We start from the raw sequence: 27,329 nt of genomic DNA on the forward strand, positions 1-27,329 counted from the left end.
CATCACCCCCACTATAGCATAAACTAGTCTACAACACGAAAAAATAACATTTTATTAGTACCTTCTGCTTCCTACCTACAATTTTGGAGATTGAAGTAACTTTTAAAATAAAGGTTGTTGTTGTAGGGCTTTCAAAATAAATAGGGAAGATGCTGCCATAAATAATTACTGATCTTTTAAAAAAATAGATGTTGTGAAACAGGAAATGTAGCTAACAAATAAGAATTCTCAATAGTGGTCCCAAGAACACAGATTCAAACGAATGCATTTAGTATTACAAGTTAATAAACAAGTATTTAACACAGTATTTTTAACAGACCAAGGAGAATTGCTTACGTTTGTAGGTACCATGTATCCCAGACTGTGTTAAACATCGCTGCAGTTCCTCAGCATCCACTTCTCCATCCTGTAAAAGAGCTTATAAAGTAAGTTGATATAATAGGAGACAGAAGGAATATTTGTCTAACAGCATAGAAATTTCCCAACAATTTTACTTTTCATCTAAATATCTGACAAGTTTACAATTTCCATTCTGCAAATATCTCAACTGTTACAAAACATGCAAGTACAAAAGCAGTGAAAACAGTCACATCTTAAACTTTAATAAATGCAGTTCGCAGGCTAAAGGTTCAGTATATCCAAAATGATCAAGCTTTGTTTTTCTCTGCACTTATTGGGTAGCAAAAAGTTGAAAGACTGGTGTTCAAGAAAGTTAGTGTGTTGGCAAGTGTACTTTTTTGCTTTCATTGTTGAAATTAAGTTTCAATCATACATTGAAAAAATATTTTGGTTCAAAGAAAACAGGCTCAAAATTAGCTCTATAAAATATATTTTCAGCAAAAATATGAATTACCGATTATTGAATTTGAAATAATTTTCTACTCGAGAATTTTAAACCCCAGATGCTGGCAAAGTGAAAAATTCTACAATACATGTTACAAAGGAGCTACAGCCTTCAGTCTTGGCCAAAGCAAGGCCTTGTAAACTCAAATGTATGGCTGGAATGTTTACTCTTAACCTCTTCCAGAAGCAGGACCCATTTTCAATAACTTTATAAGATTATTTATCAAAACTGTAGGTTACTGCGGTGCTCTATTCAACACTTGATGGAATAACTGGTTGCTAAAGTCCTGGTTCCAAAATGGCAGTCCTGGCACCGTAAGGAAACCAAATCAGACTTCTCTGATGATTAAAACTTACTGAAGCTTTACCCAAGACTCTTAGTTCCATCAAGGCTTTTTTGATGCAACATTTTCTATATAAACTTTCCCTTGATTGAATTGGCAATAAATGTACAGTTGTGAACCTAAACTTCATTTTACCCAAGTGAGACAAGCTATAGATTATTTGCTAACCACAAGTGTTGCAGCAACTATTTTCCTCAGGCTCCAACAAAATGCCAGGTTGCAATTAAGAGTAATTATATCATACATTATAAAGCCTTCAAATATTAATGACAGATTCTGCATCATGCATGATTCAAGTCCTGCAGGGAACACCACTTCAGGAAGTACAACTTTGACCAATCTCAATAAAGATTAAGTTGAACGGTGGATTGTTCTGCCAACCTACTCGCTGATCAACCCCAGCTTCAGCCGCAGATCCACACCACTAGTAACCCAGGTAACATCTGCTAACTGGCATTTATCACCAATACGACTTGCAATCAGTGAGAGGAAAGAAAAAAATATTAAATTATGTGTGGGGGGGCTAGGAAGCACTACTTCAGTTGGTAACCCTAACTAAAGAAATGAAGTTTGGAACAAGTCTTTTTATTTTCTGCAGCAAGTTAGATTCAAAACCAAATAAAGTTCCAGAATTCCATGACTAGTTGTGACAGTTTAATCTTAATCTTTTGATTATATAATTGTTCTTTCCTGAATAAAATAAATTCTTACCTCTGCCGGAATAATTTTAGACTTCAAGTTAAGCCAGAAACCCTGCATGTCATGTCACCGAAGTTCAAGATGTTGCCTGGACAGTTAGCTACCTACTATTCACTTCTGTCCTCGGCCATCCATTGCCCTTTCTCCTCCATTTTCCTTCCCTGCTCCAGCTAAATTTTCTCCATTTCTAACAGTTGGTGCATTTGAGCCTTAACGACAAGTTAACTGCTGGTTTAAACCACTACTGCCCATCCCTAAACATATTTGCTCTTCTCAGGAAGAACTGCACTTTTCCTCGAACTTTGCTTCCAAATTCTTGGGCTTCTGTAGAAATCAATACTACACTTCTACACAGGATTACACTGCAAGACTCAGCCACTGTGTATTGTATCTGCTGCTGTGGTTTCAATCCTTAAGTAACTTTGATCAGCCTACCACCTTTCAACCAATGCGCCTGTGACTGGTCCACTGGCTCTACGGGCTCTTCAGTTCAGCTACAGTCTGGGTCCTGGCCACAGATTCACTTACCTAGCCCCAAGTCAATTTATCTGCCATTTCTAGATGTTATAGTTGCCTCCAGCTTCACGATCTTCATTGTGCCCAACAACCAATTCTGCACACCTCCTGAATCTTCATTCACGAAGAACTACCTCCAAGTGGATCCTCCAAAAACCCACCCTTCAAAAAGCTTCTGGACTTCACTCACCAGCCATACGCATCTCTGAACTTGGAGAACAGTTCATCGATGCTCCACGCCAACTCGACTCCACCTACATTAACTTTATCCCACCACTGGACCTAATCTGGACTCCTTCCTATTGTTTGCTCTCCATTACTCATAGTCATGCCTCCATTACTCATAGTCATGCCTCTTTCTCTGACACTTAAATCTTTCTTCATAAATCCATTCCCAGTACTCCTTAACTTTCCAACTCTCCTGCTGTCATCCAGGCTCGAATCCTTCTTCGATGATCCTGCTACATTCTCTGTGCCTCTATTGGCATTTACTGAAGAGCCCATTGAAGCTCTCATCATTGCCACCTTGCAAGCAGCAACCCAAATAGCCCCATCCTACTCTTTCAACAACCTTCCTGGTCAACATGCCCATTGAGGGGTGATCATGCCAACCTCTCTACTGACCCTGTGGGCCTTGCCAGTAGATCACTGCCCCTCACTGCATCTTCCTCCAGAATGTCCATTCAATTGTGTACAGGGCACTTGCTATCCATGAGTTTATTGTAGATGATTGCTTTACAGAAACCTGGTAAGAAGTGATGACTCCTTTCACAAATGAAGCCTCCTTGCCTGTTTAGACCTTGCACAATCAGCATAGGACTTATCATATCACACCTTGGTTTCTTCTGACTCTTGACACTTTTCTCCTCCTTTGAGCATCTCACCTTGCCCAACTTTTCATGCCTCTAATTTAAAATCCTCTTTCTCTACTGTTCTCCCAAGTATGATAAAATCTTTCATATCTTCATTGCTTTCTTTCTTCAGTCTTTGCGCTGAGAAACTTTTCTCCAATTTCAACCTCCATCTCAATTCATCATACTCTTGCTTCAGAGTTCATTTTTAATTGTATAAATTAATGACAAATATAAAAAGGAGGGCATTCATTGTGTGAATACATATAAAGAGACACTTATTGACACTGGGTGGAGTGCATCAAGGAGCTATACACTTGTAATGTTTCACTTTGTGAATAAATCTAAATGGACTTCTGATCTCCTCCTTCACCAACAGCTGTTAGAAGTTTAATATGGTAGTAGAGAATGGCTGCCTAAAGGTGAAAGTTAGAAGCAAATCATTTTTTTTTCAGACAAAGGATTACAATCCGAGTAGCTTTTGTGAAGAATGGCAGAAGGCAAATATGAACGGTTAGGTTATGATTACCCGCCAATGTTCTCATGGCCAGTGGAGAAATGATGTGAACCTTAGAGGAATGATGGGTTACACCCCTATCAAAAAGGAACAAGGTATGGCCTGGGCATTGTCACTTCCTAGCAAAAGTAAAACCTAAAGCAAGTATTTTGTGAGCTGAATGCCTGCCAGTTGGATATGGAGGAAGGGTTGACTCTTCTATTAGATTTCATAGATGCAATTTACTAGAAAGATGATCTATTGGCTGCCTTCAAAGCATGGTCAGACTTCGATAGATTTCAAAAGGCAGATTCCATTGAAGGAGTATATATTATCAGCTTTAACAGGCTATATAAAAGATTTCAGAAATTCAATTTGGAGATTCCTTGTTCAATGTTCACATTAAAGTTGCTGGACTGTGTTAAGGTGTGGGGTGCGGAAACAGAACCCCTTTGAGCCAATGCCTGCTACCTTGAAACAAAATCCTCGACAAGGGAGTCATTACCAGAACTGCTAATGGAACAAATTTTCTGATGGTGTAAAGGATGAAGGACTCAATAATTGCAGCAGGAATGAACCCCAAAAATACATGGAGAACAGTTAACAGCTGTTTCAGGTGTAACACAAAATGTGATGAACTACCCAAAGCAAAAAAGCAGGGTTCTCAAATCAACATAAGATGCAAAATTCAGGAGGCTGAAGACACACAGGATAGGACTGTCACATCCAAAGGCCAAATGGGGATTTGTGCAACACGTGTTCCAGAAAGGTCCAATGAATGGAGGGATGCGACTACTGTGGGACATGATGGAAAAACCACTTACAAGTTTAAGTAATGGTCAAATGTTCAAGATGATGGCCAAAAAGATAGGTCCATAGACTGGCGGAATGGGGTAAAGGATTGGGAAGAGAGAGTTCTAATAGCAAGTCTGAAAGTGACTCTTGTTTAGAAAATGATCACAGTAAAAAAAGGTCTCTGATCACACGTGGGACAGATCTTAACAATGGGAGTCCGAAAGACAAGAAGTGATAGTAGAAGCCATAGCTTGAACAGATTACACAAAGTAGGGCTATGCTAGTCCTAAGTCCTCATGACAATAATGTTCTGGTGACTATCAGAAAATTACAGGGTAAACTAATAAGAGGCAAAACAAAAAAGGAATTAAATGATAGGAAGGATTTAGGAGTTTATTCTGAAGTACCGGATAAGGGACAGCCAGTCTTCTAGCATAGATAGATTTGTATAGAAAATATCCTTGCAAATGGGACTTAAAGCGAGGCTAGTTGCTCAGGGCTTTGAAGAGTAATAATGATGTTAGAGTGGACTCTCCCACAGCGGGAATGTAATCCTGAAAGTCTTTTTAGCTCTTTTGGCCACATTCATATGAGTGTAGATCAACTGACATAAAAGCTGCATTTGTTTTTGCAGGGTGAAAAGTTCCTGAGCGAAGTGTTTTGAAACTACCTCAGAATCATAGAAACCCTATAGCGCAGAAGGAGGCCATTCAACCCATCAAATCTGCATCGACCACAATCCCACCCAGGCCCCATCTCTGAAACCCCACATATTTACCCTGCTAATACCTCTAACTTACACATCCTGGGACACTAAGGGGCAATTTAGCATGGCCAATCAACCTAACCTGCACATCTTACCTAGAGGTAAATGAGGCAAAATATGGAAACCGAACAAATGAGTTTATGGCCTGAATGGTGCCATGCGGGTATGATAATTTTCTATCCTGCTCAAAGTAGGCTGTGTTCAACTGAGAACAGATCCCACAATGTTCTACAGGTATCCAAAATGGAAACTTGCAGACATCTTCATGATGTCTCTGATGAATTATTATGGGGTGGTAACTTAGAATGAGAAATGTGTTATTAATAAGGTCAAGTGTGACTAATATTGGAAGTCAGGCTTCAGGGACTTTTAAACACATTATTTTATATATTAAGTAGTATGGGTCTGGAGTAACGGAGTCAATAGTTCTATTTTAAGTGGGTTACTCTATCCCGGGTAATTGTACAAGGTCATCATAGAAATAATAAACAGAGCAGTTGCAAAGCTGATCGTCCACTCAGTTATGGCCAGATGCTAATTTTGATGTATTGAAACTAAGAACTACGATGAAGCACTCTAAAGGCAAACAAAATATTTTAAAAATCAAATATGGTGAAATGCATAATTAAGATTCCTTCCTGGGTGACTCACAATAACCTGAAATTAACCTTCTGATGGGTAATCAAGTGCAGCAATTTTCACCATATTTTTGGTGGGTGAAAATGGGAAGCTAAGAAAATAAAAAAGGTTGTTAAAATACTTTGTTTGCACTAAATATGGGATTCTATTTGTCAAATATTTTAGGAGGAATTCTATACAAAAGTTGTATTGAAAACAGTTTGCACATTGAATGTTACATAGATAATTGTTCCTTGTAAGATAATGATCAAGTGACAAAAAGAGTAAGTGAGAAAAGATTAAGGGCTGACTTATGTTAACATGAAACAAATAAAATGTCAGAAAAAAAGGAAATTTCAGAGCAAACAAGTTGATGCAAGTCAGTTATCTGATTGTTTTACTAAAAGGAGGACTTGTACCAACAAATTATTGGAGGTCTGAGAAGGGAGGCACCTTGTAATGCAATATTTTTTACATTGGATATGGAAAATCATTTTCTCTGATTTGCTTTGAAATACTTTTGTGAGCATTAATTGAAAAAGATAAAAGGAAATCTGTTAATTTTCTAAATTAAGGGCAAGGATAAACAAGTGGAGGACATTCATTACCCGAGCACATATAGAGACACTTACTGAGAATGGGTGGAGAATAAGGAGCTTTATATTTGTAATTTTTCACTTTGTGAATAAACTTAAATCGAGTAAATATTAATATCTAGTCTCCTCGCTCACCAAACGTAAACAAAAAGTACGTGTAGCAAGCTGGCAGCAACAGAGTGCGTCAGAGACCAACACAAACAAGGTTAGCAGCAAGACTGACCAGGGTGAAGATTCAACGTGGAGATATCTTCAATGAGAGTGCGAATAGACCTTTCACATTATGAATGTGATACGACGTGTGGATGAAGTCACACAGTTTGAGGCTTTTGCTGCTATCAGAACCATGTGCCTGAAGAAATGATGGATGGCACAGTGGCAGTGGTTAGCACTGATGCCTCACGGCGCCAGGGACCCCAATTCAATTCCAGCGTCGGTCCATGTTTACGTGCATTTCCTCCGTGTTTTCCTCCCACAGTCCAAAGATGTGCAGGTTAGGTTGATTGGCCATGCCAAATTGCCCCTTCGTGTCAGGGAGACTAGCAGGGTAAATACATGGGGTTACGGGGACAGGGCCTGTATGGAACTATTGTTGGTGCATGCTTGATGGGCCGAATGGTCGCCTTCTGCACTGTAGGGATTCTATTCTATGGAAGAGCAGGAAACAAGAGCAGTGCTCACCACAAAAGTCAAGCAAGCTTGAACTTTTTGCCAGTCAGAATCCTGAAGGATCCTCCCTGATGAGCTCAATGCATTCTACGCCCGTTTTGAGCAAGAGGTCAGCGAGAGCATGCCCTCCACCCTGGAAGAACCTGTATCTGGGGTCACCATTGCAGATGTCAGAGCAGCTTTCTTGAAGGTCAACCCACGGAAAGCAACTGGCCCGACTGGGTACCCAGACATGCACTCAGATCCTGCGTGGATCAGCTGACAGAGGTATTCACAGACATCTTCAACCTCTCTTTACAACAATCTGAGGCCCTATCTGCTTCAAGAAGATGACCATCATTCCTGTACCTAAGAAAAACTAAGCAGCATGTCTTAATGACTATTGGCAGGTGGCTCTGATATCCATCATTATGAAGTGCTTCGAAAGGTTAGTCATAGCACAAATCAATTCCAGTCTCCCGGACTACCTGGATCCACTACAGTTTGCCTACTGCCGCAACAGGTCCTCAGCAGACACCATTTCTCTGGCCCTGTACTCAACGCTGGAACACCTAGGTAACAAGGACACCTTTGTCAGACCCCTATTTATTGACTAACTCAGTTGTCAACACTATTATTCCCACGAAACTCATCTCCAAACTCCGTGGCACCTCCCTCTGCAACTGGATCCTGAACTTCCTAACTCATACACCACAATCAGTAAGGATAGGCAACAACACCTCCTCCACGATCATCCTCAACACCGGTGCCCCACAAGGCTGTGTTCTCAGACCCTACTATACTCCTTATACACCTATGACTGCGGCCAAATTCCCCTCCAATTCGATTTTCAAGTTTGCTGACGACACCACCGTAGTGGGTCAGATCTCAAACAATGACGAGACAGAGTACAGGAATGAGATAGAGAATCTGGTGAGCTGGTGCGCCAACAATAATCTCTCCCTCAATGTCAACAAAATGATGGAGATTGTCATCGATTTCAGGAAGCGTAGTGGAGAACATGCCCTTGTCTACATCAATGTGGACGAAGTAGAAAGGGTTGAGAGCTTCAAGTTTTTAGATGTCCAGATCATCAACAACCTGTCCTGGTCCCCCCATGCCGACACTATAGTTAAGAAAGCCCACCAACGCCTCTACTTTCTTAGAAGACTAAGGAAATTTGGCATGTCAGCTACGACTCTCACCAACTTTTACAGCTGCACCATAGAAAGCATTCTTTCTGGTTGTATCACAGCTTGGTATGGCTCCTGCTCTGCCCAAGACTACAAGGGACTACAAAAGGTCATGAATGTAGCCCAATCCATTACGCAAACCAGTCTCCCATCCATTGACTCTATCTACACTTCCCGTTACCTTGACAAAGCAGCCAGCATAATTAAGGACCCCACGCACCCTGGACATTCTCTCTTCCACCTTCTACCTTTGGGAAAAAGATACAAAAGTCTGAAGTCACAAAACCGACACAAGAACAGTTTCGTCCCTGCTGTCAGATTTTTGAATGGACTTACCTTGCATTAAATTGATCTTTCTCTACACCCTAGCTATGACTGTAACACTACATTCTGCACTCTCTCGTTTCCTTCTGAATGGTATGTTTTGTCGGTATAGTGCGCAAGAAACAATACTTTTCACTGTATGTTAATACATGTGACAATAATAAATCTAAATCAAATCAAGGATTTGCATCTGGACTGTTGGGAATCTATGATACAACAGCTAAACTGACTGCCTACAATTATTTACTTATTTATTGCATTGGTCCATTGACAGAGAAATGCAATTAAATCATATCTGCATGGAAACCGCCAAGTATTCAATTTGGCAGACACGAGTGGGCCAGCAGTAGCAAGGTTACCAGTATGTACAGAGCTCAAAATTGTGACTGTACAAGTGAACAACAATGCCCCCAATCATGGCAGAAGTAAAACAAAACACACTGCAACTGTCGTGACTTACAAGATATACCGACAGATTCGGCACAAAACGTCAGAGATGAGGCTGTACTATACCTCAGATAAGATGCAATTCCAACCATTAACCCTCCAAGTTCAGTGCGCATATTCAGGAAATAGTTAAGAGCAAGTTGGATGACGTGGAGTGTAACAGCATTATCCATTGTGTGCATTAGCACATTGACTGACGCAACTCTATCACACGCATACTAAAAAGGGTGGCACAATTTTGGTATGCTTGGACTCGAGATGTCTAAATCTTGCTCTAAAGAGAAGTCCACACAAGAACCTGGCATTAGAGGAATTGAATCGCATATTCACAAGAGCAAAGTTTTTCTCCAAGTTGGACACCAAAAACTGGCAATGGTGGATTTATTTGAAAGAGGTATCTTAAGCGATCACTACTTTCAGGACACCATTCAGAAAACACTGCTTCCAGAGATTACCCTTTGGTTTATCCATTAATCAGGATCTATTCCAGCACATGCGAACAGAATTACAGAAAAATGTTCCTGGATGCATATGCATTGCCAATGAAAGTGAGTGACCAAAATTTACCCTCATTATTAGTAGCAGCTTGTTGTAAAGGACACGTCTTCAAGAGCAGGAAATGCCAGATGAAAATGGGTCAACTTTTCTGGCTCTACTCATTCACATTTCGGGATCCATTCTGACCCTGGCAAACTCAAAGATGTACGGCATATGTGTATTCAACAAGACAAACAGGATTTTCAGAGATGCCTCTGATTATTCAACTTCTTAGTGCCATACATGCCCAACTTCACGGACAGATCATCACTCAGACAGCTGCTAAGGAATGATACGAAAACAGAAAATGCGGGAAAATCTCGGCAGGTTTGATAGCATCTGTGGAGAGAGAATAGATTCAACATTTCAAGTCAGGATGGCCCTTCATCAGAGCTAATGATCCTCTCAGATGCTGTCAGACCTGCAGAGATTTTCCAGTAGTTTCTGCTTTTGTTTCAGATTTCAGCATCTGCAGTATTTTGCCTTCATGCAGGAGGACCAACAACATGTGTTCGAGTCACTCAAACAGGCATTGTCAGAAGAGACAAGTGTTCTACAATACGACAACCCAAATTCGAGATCAACATACCCCAAAAAGGACTAAAAGTGCACATTATGCAAGATGGAAAACGAATTGCATTTGGCTTCAAAAGTCTATCGTAAGTGAATTCAATTTCCTAGCCCAGATCCTATGAGGTCACAACACTTAATGGAGTGACGTTAAGGAGAAACAGAAGCCAGCAAAAGGAATTTTTCAACTGTATAACACCTAGCACTCCAATTGCATCCAAAACACATCCCAAGATAAATTCAAAGCATGAAATTGTGAAGGACTGCCAGGAAAACAATCAGCACTCTGATTGCCAATGCACCTACAAGTCAAGAACACTGAGGTGATCAGTATAGATAATGAGGAAAATTATACTGCCACAAGATACGGAAGGATTGATAACCTAAAGATTATACATACTCAAAAATCTTATAATGAATAGAGACCTATCTTCTGTGTAAATAGTTTTCATATCCACCTTACTGAGTATTTATATTTATTCTTACTGTATTATCTTTATTTAAAAAATGCTGCGGTATCATTTTGAGAATATGCAACTGATGTACACGTCATCGCGAAACCAGGATGTAAAACAGCATGTGAACAGCAGGCTGTATTGTGGTGGTTGTTGCTGTGTGTCGACTGCCTACAGTAGACCAATTGTTTGGGTTCTAATGTAACATGCACATATATTAGTTCTAATCTTCAAATAAATAGAACCTTAGTTTACCAATCCTGTGCACAAGGTTGGTGGGTTTGTGTGAAGAAGCCAAAAGTACAGCACCCTCCTATCCTACCTCTATATAAATTTCCCAACCACACCCTTGACATGCTATTTCATGTAGTCTAACTATTTCCATAGTTATCAGCTACAGATAAGGCCATCTCTAGTCACTTTCTTGGATATCACTTCACCCACATTTTGCTTCACCCTCCAATCCTATGTTATTTTATGCCTGCACTAGAAAGAAATTCTCCCAACTTACTTAATTGTTCTTTTAAAACTTCAACTGTCCAGCCTTTGGTCCTCCATTCACTACGACATTGCTCCTACTACCAATCATGATCTCACCTCCACCCTTGATGCCCTAGTTGCCAGTAAAACCATTACTCTCTCTCTCAGGCGAGATGGTGAAAGAGTTGAAGAGTAAAATGAAGCAGTAAACTGGTGCTAAAACAAGCAACAACTAGACGGAATACAAGTTCAGCAAAGAAATTAGAAAGTGAGAAGCAAAAAATTAGAAAAGGAAACTGGAAACTTACAAAAGGGAATCCAAAATTCTTCTACAGGCATATAAATAGTAGAGTAGGGCTACTAGTTGATAAAGTGCACATGGATAACTCTTTAACACAGGATACATTTTTAATCGAATTATAGAATCGTTACAGCACAAAAGGTCACCGTTCGACCCTTCGTGTCTAAGATGGCTCTCTACAAGAGAAATCCACTTTGTGCCACTCCCTGCCTTCGCCCAAAGCCCTAAAATCTTTCTTCTTCAGATAATGATCCAAGTCTCTTTTGAAAGCCATGATTCAAACTGCCTCCACCACACTCTCAGGTAGTGCATTCCAGATTCTAGCTGCTCACTGTGTAAAAAAGATTTTCCTCAAGTGTTATTACTTCTTTTGCCAATCACCTTAAATCAGTGCCCTCTGGTTCTCAATCCTTCTACTAATGGGAACAGTTTCTCACAAACTACTCTGTGCAGATCCCTCGTGATTTTGAATACCACTATCAAATCTCCTCTGCACCTTCTCTTCATCGCAAAGTTGCAGCTTCTCCAATCAATCTAAGTGAAGTTCCTCAACCCTGGAACAATCCTCGTAAATCTTTTTTTGCTGCTGCCTTCACATCCTTTCTGAAGTGCGGTGTCCAGAACTGGACAAAATATTGCAGTTGAAGCCAAACCAGAATTTAGCGCAGATTTATCATAACTTCTTTGTTTTTGCACTCTGCACCCCTCAAAGCACAGATTCGATACACTTTACCAACTGCTCTCTTGACTGCCCTGCCACCTTCAATAATTTGTGCACTTCTAATCCCAGGACCTTCCCCACCCCTTTAGAATTGTACTCTTTATTTTATATTTCTTTCCATGCTCTTCCCAGCAAAATTAATTACTTCACAATTCCCCATGTTAAATTTCATCTGCTACTTATCCGTCCATTCCATCATCCTGTTTATTATGTTTTAACACTATGCTCCTCACAATTAACAATACTTCCAAGTTTTGTGTCAGCCACAAATTTTGAAATTGTACACCACACCAACGGCATTACCCTCATCTAGCCTCTGTTACCTCATCAAAAAAACTCCAAACATAATTTTCCAGCAAAACAAAACACAAGTACAATTGTCCCATAACAAATCCAGACTAACTTTCCTCACTTAACCCACATTTGCCCAAGTAACTGTTAATTCTGTCCCAAATTGTTTCAAGAAGTGCTCCTACTACAAGGTTCAACTAACTAGCCCAGCTGTTGCTAGGCTTATCCTGAAACCCTTTTTATGAATAAGAGCATAATATTTGTGATTCTCCAATCCTTTGGCATCGCCCTGAATCTAAGGAAGACTTGAAAATTATGGCCAGTGTCTCCCCAATTTCCACCTTTACTTCCCTCTGTCCTTGGATACATCTCCTCTGGTTCTGGTGATTGATCTATTTTAAGTACAGCCAGCCTCTCTAATGCCTTTCAGGGAATTCTAAATGTTTACCATACCTTTCTCCTTCATGGGAGTGTACCTTGACTGTACTCAAAAGTACCCTCCCCTTCAAGGCAGCCCATTGTTCAGTTGCTGTTTTGCTTGCCAATCTTTGATTCCAATTTATCTGGTTAGATTTGTTCTCACCCCACTGAGATTTGCCTTCCCCAATTAATTACTCCAACTATGGCTTACTCCTTGTGCTTTTCCATTGCCAACCTAAACCTTATGATACTATCCACCATCACTATCCCCTAAATGTTTCTTTATAGATCCAGCAATGCCTCCTTTTCATTGCACTGGAAATGCTCCTGAACACAGTCTAGGAACTCTTATGCCTCTCTACCCTTTACACTACTACTATCCCAGTTTATGCCATGATAGGAAGCTCCCCCATTGCAACTAGTTTATCCAAAATTGAGACACCATATTTTAATTACTCGATGCTATAAATGTAGAAGTCAGACACAAACACTCTTATTCGTTTAGTGCCTTTAATGGAGTCAAGCTTCTCAAGGCGCTTCAGAGGAGCATAAGCAGACAAAATTAATATACTGAGCCACTATACAGAGATATTAAAACAGATTGGTCAAAGATTTTGAAAAGGGAGGTAGAGAGACAGAAATACAGAGGGAATTCCAGAGTTCAAGTAAAGTTGATTAGAACTTAGTTTCCCTACCATGTAAGCTGAGAAACTGGAGATGTGAAAGTGAGGTGCTACAACATCACCACTGCTAAAAGGATACATTAGCATGGCTAGTTTACATAGGTAATTTGCATTATTAATGGGCCATAACTTCCTCAAGAGTGCCAATCTGCCATTTCTATCCGCTTGTGTGTCAAATTTTATCCGTGCCTGTCTCACCTAACCTTCCTGACTCAGGCCGGACAAGATCCAGGTACAGCATCGAGTCTAAACCGGTGGGTAGGTATCGGGGCAGGGAGAGTCCTGTGTGGGGATCAATCTGGGTATTTAAAATAAATAGTTACAAAAAGTGCTTTTATTTCTTTTAACTTTTCCAGAGTAATTATTTACATACCACTGGCAGAACCATCAAAATTCGCAATTTAAATTACTTGTCAGATGGTTCCCAACACAGTGCAATTGTTCTGGGGAAGTTAGAGCTTCCGGGCAATTGCAGTGCAAGTGCTTACCTGAGAACATCCGAGAGGGATTCTCCAGCACAACCCCTTAGAGTACACCTCAAATCCAATGCTGGAGAGTCAGCAAGTTATGGGTCAATGTGGACATAGGGGATTATAATAGGAAAGTGCAAGCACAAAAGTGTGACAAAACTTTGACAACAGATAGCAAAATCTTGAAGGTGGGGGTGAGGGTGGTTTAGGCAGAATACAAATGTTTTATTACGAGATTAATGTTTTAAAAGTTCATCTACTTTTCCCTGAACAGGCACAAAGCTTCTTCAATGGAGAATGCATACATCATATTCTCATCAGGCAAACTTAAATGTTTACATCAAGGCAAAATGTGTGCATTGTAAAATGGAAGAATTGCTTTGCATTTGCTACTCAATTTTGTATCAGTCTATTTCAGGTAAACAAAAGCTCAAAGCAGAGAAATATCAGACTCCATTAGTTGCCAAAAATGGCTTTAACCGAACAGTATCCTTATCACACCTATGTGAATTCCTCACTTCCCACAGTCCCCTTTGAATCTCAAGATTAAGACCATTCCCATTTGGCATAAAAGAGTATTAAATTGGTACGTTTGTGCTTGCTGCAGGCCAAAACATTTCACCCAACAATGCTGAATTCAAATCTTGTTCCCTGAGGTGAAAGAGAGTCACCTTGTGATTAGATTTTTTTTAAAGAAAACCCAATAATTAATAGAAATTTTCAATAAATAGTGTTAATGAAAGAGTTGGAAGATTCAAGCTACGACAGAAGAATGTTATGGATAAATATTTAAGCATGTAATTTAAGCATAAAACAAAATATTTAATCATGTATAAACAGTACCTGAAACTGGAAACTGTATCTCATGGTACTTACTTGCCCAGCAATTGCAGTGAAGTAACTCCACATTGGATCGACTGAAGCAGCAGAAGGATACCCAGTATATGCAGAATAAGTCTGGTATGCACCTGGTGGGGCAGCATGCATCGGTCCACCTGGGCCTCCCATTCCAGTCATATGTCCACTAAAACCTCCATACTGATACAAGACAGAATGCTCAAGTCAGTATTAGAACATAGAAAACTTCCACTTTCTATGGAGTACATTTAAAATTAGTTAACATTTTCCCTTCAGGTCATGCATATTAAGCAAAAAATTATATATGAACTGTATTGTTTGATTAATTAATATTCGTGGACTTTTTTTTCTCAAGAGGGACACAACATAAAGAATGTTTAAATATTCTTTTCATACAAGCATTATATAAAGCCCCATGCTGTATAAATATCATTTAGCAACCACACTGTCATCATGCCTAAGCCACCTAATAAATTTGGTCCTCATTTCAGTATTTAGCTTTTAGTCCCATTTCCCAACAAGCTTTCATTATTACTTGTAAAAATCTACATTTGGAACGATTTACAAACAGGGGCTTTACAACATACTCACCAGAAACATAAGGTAAACGAGATTAGTCAACATAAATTTCTAAAAGGCAGATCAAGCCGATCAACTGTTTTGAATTATTTGAAGGGGTAGATGGAGAGAATGCAGTGCATGTGGTTTATATACATTTGATAAAGTACTTCATAAGAGACTTTAAAAGGAAGATAATGGGTTGGGAAATGTTGATTGAACTGGTTGGGAGAGAGAGAGCAAAAGCTGACGAAAAGTGACATGCAATGGTCGACAAACTTTCCGGGGTTTCCATAAAAACACAAGTTCAACTGGATTTAGAAACTTGAACCATATCAAAATCCGCTTAAACTACCAAATTGGAGAGTACAGCAAATTATGTCAAGGACTATGTGAAAAACTGCAGATATAGAGACCAGTAAAATGTGAAGATTCAGGTCAATACTAAAAATGTGAAGTAAAACAACTTAGAGGTGAGAAGGGAAACAAAATGTACATTAAATAATAAGATTTAAATAAAGGCAGAGGGAGCTTGAGGTTTCGATTCATAGTTATAAAAAAAAAGGTGCCCATAAGAATGCAAAGGAAAACTTTGCAGGAAGGGACAGAGTGCACAAATCCAAGGATGCACTAGTGGATAAGACTAGAGGTTACAAATAAAACAAAAAGACTGGAAACAAGGCTCTGTATCCGAAAGCATGAAACATATATTATCTGATAGCCATTACAGAGACATGGTAACAGGACCTGGATATTAAAGGGTACATGACATTTAGGAAGGACAGGAAGCTAGGAAAAGTTGGAGGGGTAGCTCTGCTAATAAAGGATGACATTGGCACCCGACCACTGCAACTACACTGTAGGATGAGGCACACAGGAAGAAATAATGGGGGCTTGTGAGAAAGGCACAGTGATAATCATGGGTGGTTTTAATCTACATATAGATTGGACAAATCAGATTGGCAAAGGTAGCCTGAATGGTGAGTTCATGGGTGGGTTGTCAAAGAGGAAAAGCTGGACAGGCTAAGCTTGTATCTGCTGGAGAAGAGTAAGAGGTGACTCGATTAAACATACACAGATCCCGAGGGTTCTAAGGAGGATGGATGTAGAAAGGATTCTCTTGTGGGAGAATCTAGAATTAGGGGTCACTATTTAAAAATAAGGTGGTGCCCATTTAGGACAGAGATTAATTTTTTTTTGGAACTCACTTTTTCAAAAGGTAGCATTTTTATGGCAGCAAGATAGATTCTTGATAAGCAACAGGGTGAAAGGTGATCAGGGTAGGTAGGAATGTGGAGTTGAGGTGGTAACCAGATCAGCCACAATCTCACTGAAAGGCAGAGCAGGGTCAAGGGGCCAAGTGACTGACTCCTGCTCCTAATTCATATGTTCATACCATATAACTGAATTACATATTCAGTTTGTGGAAAAGAGGAATGGATCTACTGCTAGTGTTTTAAACTTAAAAAGGGCATGAAGACTGAGCTGACTAAAGCAAACCAGAAAATTAGGTTAAGGGATAGGTCAGTAGTGATGCAGTGGCAGACATTTAAGGAGATTTTCAGAGTACACAGTAAATATATACTCCACTGAGAAAGAAAGATTCTAAGGGAAGGATGCACCATCCATGGCTAACTAAACAACAGGGTGAAGACTGGGTTCTATTTAATTCATCCACCATTTCCTTATTTTCCATTATTAATTCTTCATCTCTCTGTAGAGGACCAACTCACTTTATTTATTCTTTCTCTATGTACCTGCAGAAACTCTTATTGTCTGTTTTCCAAGGCGGCCTTCACGACACACGACAGCGCAGAGTCGCTGAGCAGAAACTGATAGCCAAGTTCCGCACACATGAGGACGGCCTAAACCGGGATGTTGGATTTATGTCACATTATCAGTAACCCCCACAGCTTGCCACCTGGGTTTGTAGAATCTCACTAGCTGTTCTGTCTGGAGACAATACACATCTCTTTAACCTGTGTTGAATGCTCCCTCCACCCACATTATCTGTACCTTTAAGACCTGGCTGGCTGTAGAAATTTGCATTCTAATTAGTATTCTGTAACTTGATTTCTGTGTCTGTGCACTGTTGGAGAACAGATATCCACCCCATCTGACGAAGGAGCTGTGTTCCGAAAGCTTATGGTATTTGCTATCAAATAAACCTGTTGGACTTTAACCTGGTGTTGTGAGACTTCTTACTGTGCTTACCCCAGTCCAACGCCGGCATCTCCACATCATAACTAAACAAGTTATAGTATCAAACTGAAAAATATATATCATTCCAAAAATGAATGGCAGGTCAGATGATTTGACAAAATATAAAGAACAGCAAGGTTTGTTGAAAACATTGATAAGAGAGAAACTAGAGTACAAGAGAAAGTAAGCTATGAATATAAAAAACAGACAATAAGAGTTTCTGCAGGTACATAGAGAAAGAATAAGTAAAGTGAGTTGGTCCTCTACAGAGAGATGAAGAATTAATAATGGAAAATAAGGAAATAGTGGATGAATTAAATAGATATTAGTTAAGGCCAAAACGTTGTCTGATTTCAAGAAATTAGATATAGCTTTAGGGGCGAAAGGGATCAAGGGATATGGGGGGAAAGGGGGGGGGTGGAGATCAGGATATTGAACTCGATGATCAGCCATCGTCAAAATGAATGGCGGAGCAGGCTTGAAGAGCTGAATGGCCTCCTCCTGCTTCTAACTTCATGTTTCTATATTTTGTGTCTGCCTTCAATGTAGAGTCACTGTCTTCAAATGTACAAATAACATTCCAGAAGTAATAGTTAATCAGGAGATGAAAGGGAGGGAGGAATTTAAAACAATTACAATAATCAGGGAAAGGGTACTAAGAAAATTACTAGAGCTAAAAGCTGACAAGTTCCCAGATCCTGACAGACTTCATCCTACATTCCTGGCTGCCAAGATAGTAGATGCATTGGTTTTATTTTCCAAAATTCCCCAGATTTCGGAAAAGTCTCATCGGATTGGAAAATGGCAAATGTGACTCCTCTATTCAAAAAACAACAGGGACAGAAATCAGAAAACTACAGGCAAGTTAGCTTAACATCTAGCATAGGGACATTGCTAGAATCTATTGCGGTTATAGCAGGGCACTTAGAAATCTCAATGCAATCATAGTCAAAATGACTTTATGAAAGGGAAATCATGTTTGACTAATTTATTGCAGTTCTTTAGAAGTAACAACATGGATAAAAGGGAACCTGTGTATGTGCTGTACTCGGATTTCCAGAGGCATTTGACATCAAAGATTACTGTATAAAATAAAAGTTCATAGTGTAGAGGGAAATTTATTAGCATGATAGAGGACTAAACAAAGAGAGCCAGAATAAATGTGTCTTTTCCTAGTTCATAAGATGTGATGAACAGATAGCCACAGGAATCAGTGCTGCAACTTCAATTATTTTTTGTATTTTATTAGTGTCACAAGTAAGCTTACATTGAAGTTACTGTGAAATTCCCCTAGTCGCCACACTCAGGCACCTGTTCAGATACTGAGGGAGAATCTAGCATTTGCAAATTATATCAATGGCTTCGACAAAGGGGCCAAATTTACGGTTTCTCAATTTGCTGATGACACAAAAATAGGTAGGAAACTAAGTTGTGAAGAGGACATAAGGTGTGGAATTTTCCCATCCCACCCGTGATGATTCCCGGGGCAGGCAGGGGTGGACAATGCAAAGGTCGGCTGACATCGGGCGGGATTTTCCGGCTTGGGGTGAGCATGGCTGGAGAATCCCGTTCAAGGAGTCTGCAAAGGGACAAAGATAGGTTAAGTGAATGGAATAAAAATGGCAGATGGTATAATGTGGGAAAATGCGGACTTGTTCACTTTGGAAAGTAATATTTTATTTAAATAGAGACTGCAGAACTCTGAGATACAGAGAGATCTGGGTATATGGGACACAAATCAGGAAAATTTAGAATACAGGTATAGTAAGTGATTAGGCAGGCAATTTAAAAAAATTTTTGTGTCACAAATAGGCAATGAAGCTACTGTGAAAATCCCCTCGTCGCCACACTTCGGCACCTGCTCAGGTGCACTGAGGGGGAATTAGCATGGCCAATTCACCTAACCAGCACGTCTTTCAGACTATGGGAAGAAACTGAAACACCCAGAGGAAAGCCAAGCAGATGCGGAATCGAACCCGGGTCCCTGGCACTGTGATGCAGCTGTGCTAACCACTGTGCCACCCCATGGAATGGAATATAAAGGTTGGGATGTTTTACTATAATTGTACAGGCCCTGGTGAAACCACATCTCGAGTACTCTGTACAGTTTTTAATCTACTTATTCACAAAATAAATGCAATAGAGGCAATGAAGAGAAGATTCACTCGACGGATATCTGGGATAAGGAGTTATCTTATTATATTAGGAAAGGTTGGACAGGCTGGTATGTACCCATTGGAATTTAGAAGATTGAGAGGTTATCTTCATGGAACATATAATAAAGTGAGCGGACTTGATAGGGTGGATGCTGAAACAATATTGAAGAGACAAAACTAAAGGTCACAAGTTAAAATCAAGGTTCTCCCACTTAAAACAGATGAGAATAATTTTTTCTCTCAGGCGGTCTTAAATCTGTGGAATTCTCTTCTCCAGAGAGCAGTGGAAGCAGGCTGAATGAATAAGGAAGAGGTGGAGAAATTCCTGACGAACAAGGGAATTAAAGGTTATCAGGGTTAAGCAGCACAACATGAAGTTGAGGTCACAATCAAATCAGTCCTGATCTTACTGAATGACGGAGCAAGCTTCAGTGGTCGAAGGACTACTCCTGCTTCATACATTCGAGTACTTGGTTTGAACACAGAGACACACAATACAACTTCAAAGTGTAGTGCTATACCTACAAAATATATTAATTAGAATAAAGTTGGATTATAGTGTACAATTTAAAGTATAAATGGTGAAGAACTAAGAGGTTTCAGAAGTTGGGTATTTTTAAAGGCTGATCTGACGTAACCCTTGATAAATTTTCCCATTGGTCAGAAAGACAGTAACAATAGAACACAATTTTTTTTTTTAAATCACAGAATTAAACAAGACATCAAAAAAAATTATAGATAGCATAGAATCCTCAATGGCATATCTTTGTTGCAACAGATTCCATAACTTTTTAAGAGAAAAGACAGACAACAGGTATTTGGAAAAGAATTTTAAGAGTATGGTGAGCAAGCAAAATATGACACACAGGTTAGATTACATGAAGAACAACAACACTAGACCTGATAGACAAAAAACATAGGAATTGGACCTTCAACCCTTTTCTGCCATTTAACCAGATCATGACCAATCTTTATCGCAACACCGTTAAGATGCTTTCACTCCTTAATACTCTATGATATCCTTATTAACTATTGGAAGTTTCCATTGAAATAGCAGCCATAGATGTTTTGGATGCTAGAGTTCCAGATTCTATGGCAATGGCTAAATATTGCTAATGCTGCTCGTGAGGAAGAGGAAAGGAAAATGCTGACAGATTTTGACTACCCTGTATGTAAAGGAATGCTTTCTGGTTTCACTCCTCTAGTTCTAGATTTCCTCACCAGAGAAAATGGTTTCATGGTACCTAGCCTATTGAATGCACTACTGATTACAAATAGTTTAATCAGATCTAAATTTAAAGGAATTTGAGTGAGGTTTATGTAACTTATCCAAAACCAATATTAATTTTCTGAGGTCCGACCACAAACAGTACTCCAGATTGGCCTCAATTAAGGCCTTGGGAAAATTAAGCATCTTTTCCTCATTTTTTGAATTCCAATTCGCATGAGAAAAAGGCCAACATCCGTTTTGTTCCAGAAAAGAAAGTTGCTCAAGAAAATACTGTAATTTGTTTCTTAGATCCAAAGTAGATGATCTCACACTTTCCTACATTGAACTCCATCTGTCATAGTTTTGTCCACTCAGTCTGTCCCTATCCCTTGATAACTTCCTCCTCTCATCCACACAACTTAACTGAGCCTCCTAACTTAGTGCCATCAGCAAACTTGGATAAAATACTTTTATTTATGGTACTTATATTGTAAAATAAATGATTTTCAAGTCATTTCACTAGAGCATAATCAGATAAAAATTAAAAGAGTCAACAAATGTTTCAAAGAGGGTTGAAGATGATGAGAAGTTAAGGAGGAAAATCCAGAGGTTATGGCCTATACAGTTAAAGGAACAGTCACCACGTGTACTATGTTGGAGATGCAAAAGAGGGCAGAGTTAGAGAAATGAAAAGTTTTTGGAGTTGTAGGACTGACCTCTCAAGCCAAAATGAGAATTTAACAAAATCATCAATACACAAATAGACTGGAAGCGAATTGATATTCAGCGGGCACAGGGGTGATGAGTTTGAATATGGCCAAGAGTTTTCGGTAAACTTGTTTATGGTATGCGGAAGATGGGAAGCCAGCCAGATTAGTGGCATTGTTGAATGCCTAGATGAGGGATTCAGCAACAAATATATACACAACTCTACTCAAGATGTAAAACTTTCTATTCCTATGTCCAAATCATCGATCCATATGGGGACAAGTTCCAGACTCAGTACAGGTTCATGCGGAAAAAACACAACCACATGATTTCATAGTGTGTTACAGACAATGAACCCCTTCTGAAGTATGGACAATTCTTTAAACTGCATCTTCATACCCTTTTTTCCCCCTTTGGGGAATAGTAAGGTGTCACAGGAAGGATTTCTGGCATGACTATCAGCCCATTAAACTGTGTCATGAACACTCCTTCCATGGCCAACAAGTCTTGGCATGGAACTTGAATCCTGAACTTTTGATCCAATGGTAGAAATACTACCACTGCTCTACAAGACCTCCTACTATGCACTGTTGTAATATAAAAATGCAACAGCCAATTTGCATACAGCAAACTTCCACAAACAGCAAAGTGATAATAACCAGATAATCTAATTTTAGTGAAGTTGGTTGAGAAATAAATATCGACCAGGATTCTGGGAAAATGCCCATGTTATCATTAGAAATACTGCCATGGGATTCTTTACTATTTGAACACTCCCTCAGTACTACCCTGGAATGTCAGCCAAATGTCTGCACTTAAATCACTGGAGTGAAATTTAAACCTACCATTTTCTGACTCAGAAGTAAGAGCGCTAACCAAGTTACTGCTTTTGAGTCTTTTTCCTGATAGCTGTCAGGTCCCACTACTCAGAAAATAAAATCCAACAATTTTCAAACCATATCACAAGATAACTTCAATTTTGTGCCCTTTTGCCCCATTATTTTTCTAATATTCTTTTCTGCAAAACATCAAGTGCCCTCTGGAAATCCATATATGGACAACATCCATAGATACTTACCATCCACAATAGTCACCTCCTCAAAGATAACTCAACCACTCAGGCAGGCCTACCCGTCAGAAATCCATCAGGACTCTGATTGATAACTGATCCCTCACTCAACTCTCTCCCTCTAATGACTGAATTTCAAAAGAAAAGTTGAGAGCAGCTCCTAAAATATTTCACAGGATTTGGGCATTGCAGGCAAGTCCAGGGTTTATTGGCCATTCCCAATTTTCCTCAAGAAGATAGCGGTGAATCGATTTAGTTTGTGTGATGAAGGCGATCCCAAAAGTGCTGTTTGGGAGGGAATTCCAGGATTTTGAACCAAGAACAGTGATATATTTCCAAGTGAGGATGATGTGTGACTTGGAGGTGGTAGCACTTCCATTTGTCTGTTAGCCTAGTCCATCTTGGTGATAGAAATCACAGGTTTGGAAGGTGCTGTTGAAGAAGGCTTAAGTGGAAGAATGAATCTTTAAAAATGTTACACACTACAACCACAAGTGTGCTGGTGCAAGGAGTGAAGGAACGAAAAGAATATTATTTGTTAAAAAGCTCAGAACTTCTAAATTCCAATGTTCAAAGGACTTTCATGTCCTCGTACAAGGATCACAAATTTTGTATGCAGGTACAGCAAACAATTAGAAAGGCAAATGGCATGCTAGCCTTTATTGCACAAAGAAATAAAAGCACAAGGATGGCCTGCTGCAATTGTATGTCTTTGGTGAGGCCACACCTGGAGTAGTGTGTAGTTTTGATCCCATTATCCAATCCTGAAGGCAATATAGCAAAGGTTCACTAGAGTGAAACAGTTGTCCCAAGACGAGAGGCTGAGTATACTGGGCCTTCATTCATTGGAGTTTAGAAGAATGAAAGATGATCGTATTGAAAAACACAACATTTTGAAAGGGCATGACAGGGTGCACACAGAGGTTATTTCCCTTGGCTGGGCAATCTAGAACATGGAGGCAGTCTCAAGAAAGTGAGTCAATTATTTAAGATTGAGGTAACATTTCTTGATTCAAAGATTTGTGACTTAGGAATTCTCTACTCCAGGGATTTTTGGTACTCCAATTGTTGAGTATATTCAAGGTTGGGATAGGTGATTTTTTTATTGCTCATGGAACACAACTCTTCTGCTGCTCGCGACTCTCAGCATTTCATATTCAGTTTTGGGCAGCTAAATCTGTTCTGAATCTATACCATTGTCCTCATACCATACAACTCAATGGAAGGAGTCCTCAGTGAGAGGGTGGGACTTTGTATCCACAAGGAATGAGTGGTGGCTGCTCCTACCAATACTGTTGATGAGATACATCTGTGACAGGTCTATTATGGAGGGCAAGATCAAGTAACAAGTTAGATCCAAAATTAGCTCAATGGCGGGAAGCAAGAGTAATGGTTGAAGGGTGTTCGTGTGACTGGAAAGTTGCTTGTCTGGTGGGGTTCTGCAGGGTTTGATACTAAGCCTATTGCTTTTCATTGTATAGCTCAATTGTTCAGTGTTGAAGTGATACAAATGTTACGTCATGTAATTGATAGGTAGGAAGAAAGCTCAAATCAACTCTGAGAGGACAGAAGATATCAAAGCATTGGTCAAGCAGACAGAAACATGGCAAATGAAATCCAATTCAGAGAAGTGTAGGGTGATGTGAGATGACAAACAAGGTAAAGGAATGCACAAATGGTAGGACACTGAGAAGCACAGAGGAGCTGCAAGGCCCCAGTGTGCATATCCATCGATCTCTGAAAGAAGACAGGCAGCTAAAATGGTTAAAAAGGCATGCAGGTTCAGTTTCTTTATTAGTCAAGACATGGAATACAAGAACAGAATATTAATGCTTGAACTGTATAAAACAGTAGCTGGTCCACAGCTGAAATACTGTGTAGAATTGTGGTGACCACATAAATTGAGGGATATGAATGCGCTAAAGAGCACAGAGGAGAATTATATAAAAGATTTTAGCTAGAAGGGAAGGCTAGATAGGCTGGAGTTATTTTCCGCCCCGAGAAGGAAGTGAGACTTCATTGAGTTGTACAAATTATAGTGGGTCTAGATAGAATGGTTAGAAAGGACCCACTTCCATCGGTTGAAGGATTAGAGGAGAGTTAAAGAGGTTTTTTTTATATTTAGTGGGTGGTCAAGATCTGGAACTCTCAATCTGAAAAGGTGGCAGAGACAGAATCCCATATCACATTTAAAAGTACTTGGATATGCATCTGAAGTGCTGTACCCCACAAGGTTATGGACCAAAAGTTAGTAGGTAGGATTCGGCAGGATAGCTTTTTTGCAGCTGACTCAGGGAGAATGGACTGAATGGCCTCATTCTCTGCTGTAATTCTTTTAGAAGTAGATTTCTCGGTCACGTTGGCCCTCTCACCACCTGCCACAAGCCCATTCTGTCAGCTATGTCCTTCATGACTGGGCCAGCAGTTGGTGCTGCCTCGTCATTCTTGGTGATGCACTGTGGAATCCCCACACCAGAGTATATTTTCTGCCTTGCAATCCTTCATGCTTCTTCCAAGTGGTGTTCAACATGGAGAAGTACTGCTTCATAAGCACAGGGAAGGCAGTAGATGCCAATCATTAAAGCTTCATGGAGTCCAAAGTCAATGTCAAGAATTCCTAGGGTCACGTTATCCCAATTATATCACTGTGCTGTCACCTCTAGTGGATGTGTCCTGTCAATGGGACAAAAGATATTCAGGGATGGTGATGGAGGAGCTAGGGACACTGGCTGAAAAGTAAATGATTCTGTGAATATGACTGTCAAGCTGTTTCTTTACTTGACTGTCAGCTCTCTTAATTTTGGCATAATTCCCCAGATGTTAGCGAGGACAACTTAGCAGCGTCGACTGGGCTAAGTGTGCCTTTTTCCATCCCAAATCCAATGCCTACATCAAGCCAGGTCGTCCATTCACTTATATTATTATACTTAACTGGTGATTTGGTACAACTGAGTGGCTTGATAAGTCACTTTAGAAAGCAATTAAGAGTGATCATTTTGCTGAGAGTCTGGAATTACATACAGGCCCTACTGGATGATAGATTTCCTCCCCTTAAGGGAGTCTGTGAACAAGGTAGGTTCTATCAATTTGGTAGTTATATAATCAACATTACAGATACTAGCTATTAGATTTTAAATAGATTATGGGCGGGATTTTACACCCTCACTTGGGTGAGACCGGAAATTCCCACCAGAGGTCAACGGAGATTTCCGCTGTTGGACCCTCGCCCGCTTCAATTCTGTGGCACGTGAGGCGGTAGAGTTCCGACCTTAGTTTAATTGAATTTAAATTTCTCAGCTGCCATGCTGGGTTTTGAACTCACGTCTCTAGGACAGGTTTTTTCGATTACCAGTGTCGTAACATAACTATTATGCTATCGTTCACAGTAAATTGACAGTTCTGTCATTACTCGCTTTTACTCTACCTCCCATCTTAAATAAAATGGAGTGACATTTGCAAGTTTTCAATCCAAAAGACAACACCTAAATCTAGAGAGCTTTGTAAAATTATAACTGAGACATCGGCAAGTTCCTTACCTATTTATTTTAAAGCCTGGTGTGGAAACTATCAGGTCCTGGAGATTTATCTATCTTAAGGCCCATTATTTTCTCCATTACCATTTTCCTTAATGATATTAAATCCACTGAGCTCCTCCCCTTGACTTATCTTTAGGTGCCCTTGTACTGCTGGTATTTTGTCCTCTTTCTCCACTGTGAAAACGGATATAAAGTACTCATTTAATAAATCTACCATCTACTTGTTATCCATTATGTCCTTACCTGCATCCTCATTTAATGGGCCACATTCCCCTTTACAATTCTCTTTTAATATATTTAGAAAAACATTTGCTGTTTGCTTTGATACCCCTTGCCGTTTTTTCAAATTCCTTTTTTCACCTCATTGCTTTCTTTGTTGCTTTTTATAGTGCTCAATCTGCTGGATTCCACATACGCGTTACTCAAAGCATTTATTTTAGGAAAACAATCAAATCATGTCTAAAACAGTTTTAGAAATATGTCTGCAGAACTATTGGTAGAAGAACTTTGCATCTGAGGAGGTCAAATGTCAAGCTCAGCTACTCAGAATCCACTGAAAAACTCAATGCCACCCCTCGCAAAATGTAGGCAAATCTTTGCAAGATGAGAAATGTGTGGGCAAGGACTAAAATAATAGGAACTTTTGGGAATGTGTTACAAACTAAGTAATGCCGAGTAGGCATTAAAATGCTTTATTATTGCAATAACTTCACTATGCTAGCATTATCAAAAATATTTTGCACTGTGTGTTAACTTTTAGTTTCTCTAAAATGGAGGAACTCTTCGCAAGTTAACTTACAGAACTTTTTATACGACTGTGCTATAACTTAGCTTCAGGCATTCAATCTACCCATGAAGAGACAGGTTCAGTCGATGCATTCAAAAGGGAATTAGGCTGTTATCTGAAAAGGACAAATGTATTTTTTCCGTCTTTTATGGCATCTCACTAGGAGCGAGCTTTATTTCAG

General features: G+C 39.6%; 1 protein-coding gene across 1 annotated transcript in view; it reads right to left on the reverse strand.

Annotated features, from left to right (window-relative positions):
• LOC144503622 (sorcin-like) overlaps positions 1-27,329 on the reverse strand; it is a 49,768-nt gene that overhangs the window by 16,882 nt on the left and 5,557 nt on the right. Inside the window, exons 2-3 of the mRNA XM_078228244.1 lie at positions 14,941-15,102; positions 337-406 (exon numbers count right to left, since the gene is read on the reverse strand). Coding sequence (XP_078084370.1) covers positions 337-406; positions 14,941-15,102 — 232 coding nt within the window. The remainder of the gene's footprint in view (positions 1-336; positions 407-14,940; positions 15,103-27,329) is intronic.

Source organism: Mustelus asterias, chromosome 14, assembly GCF_964213995.1.
Source record: "Mustelus asterias chromosome 14, sMusAst1.hap1.1, whole genome shotgun sequence".
NCBI lineage: Eukaryota > Metazoa > Chordata > Chondrichthyes > Carcharhiniformes > Triakidae > Mustelus > Mustelus asterias.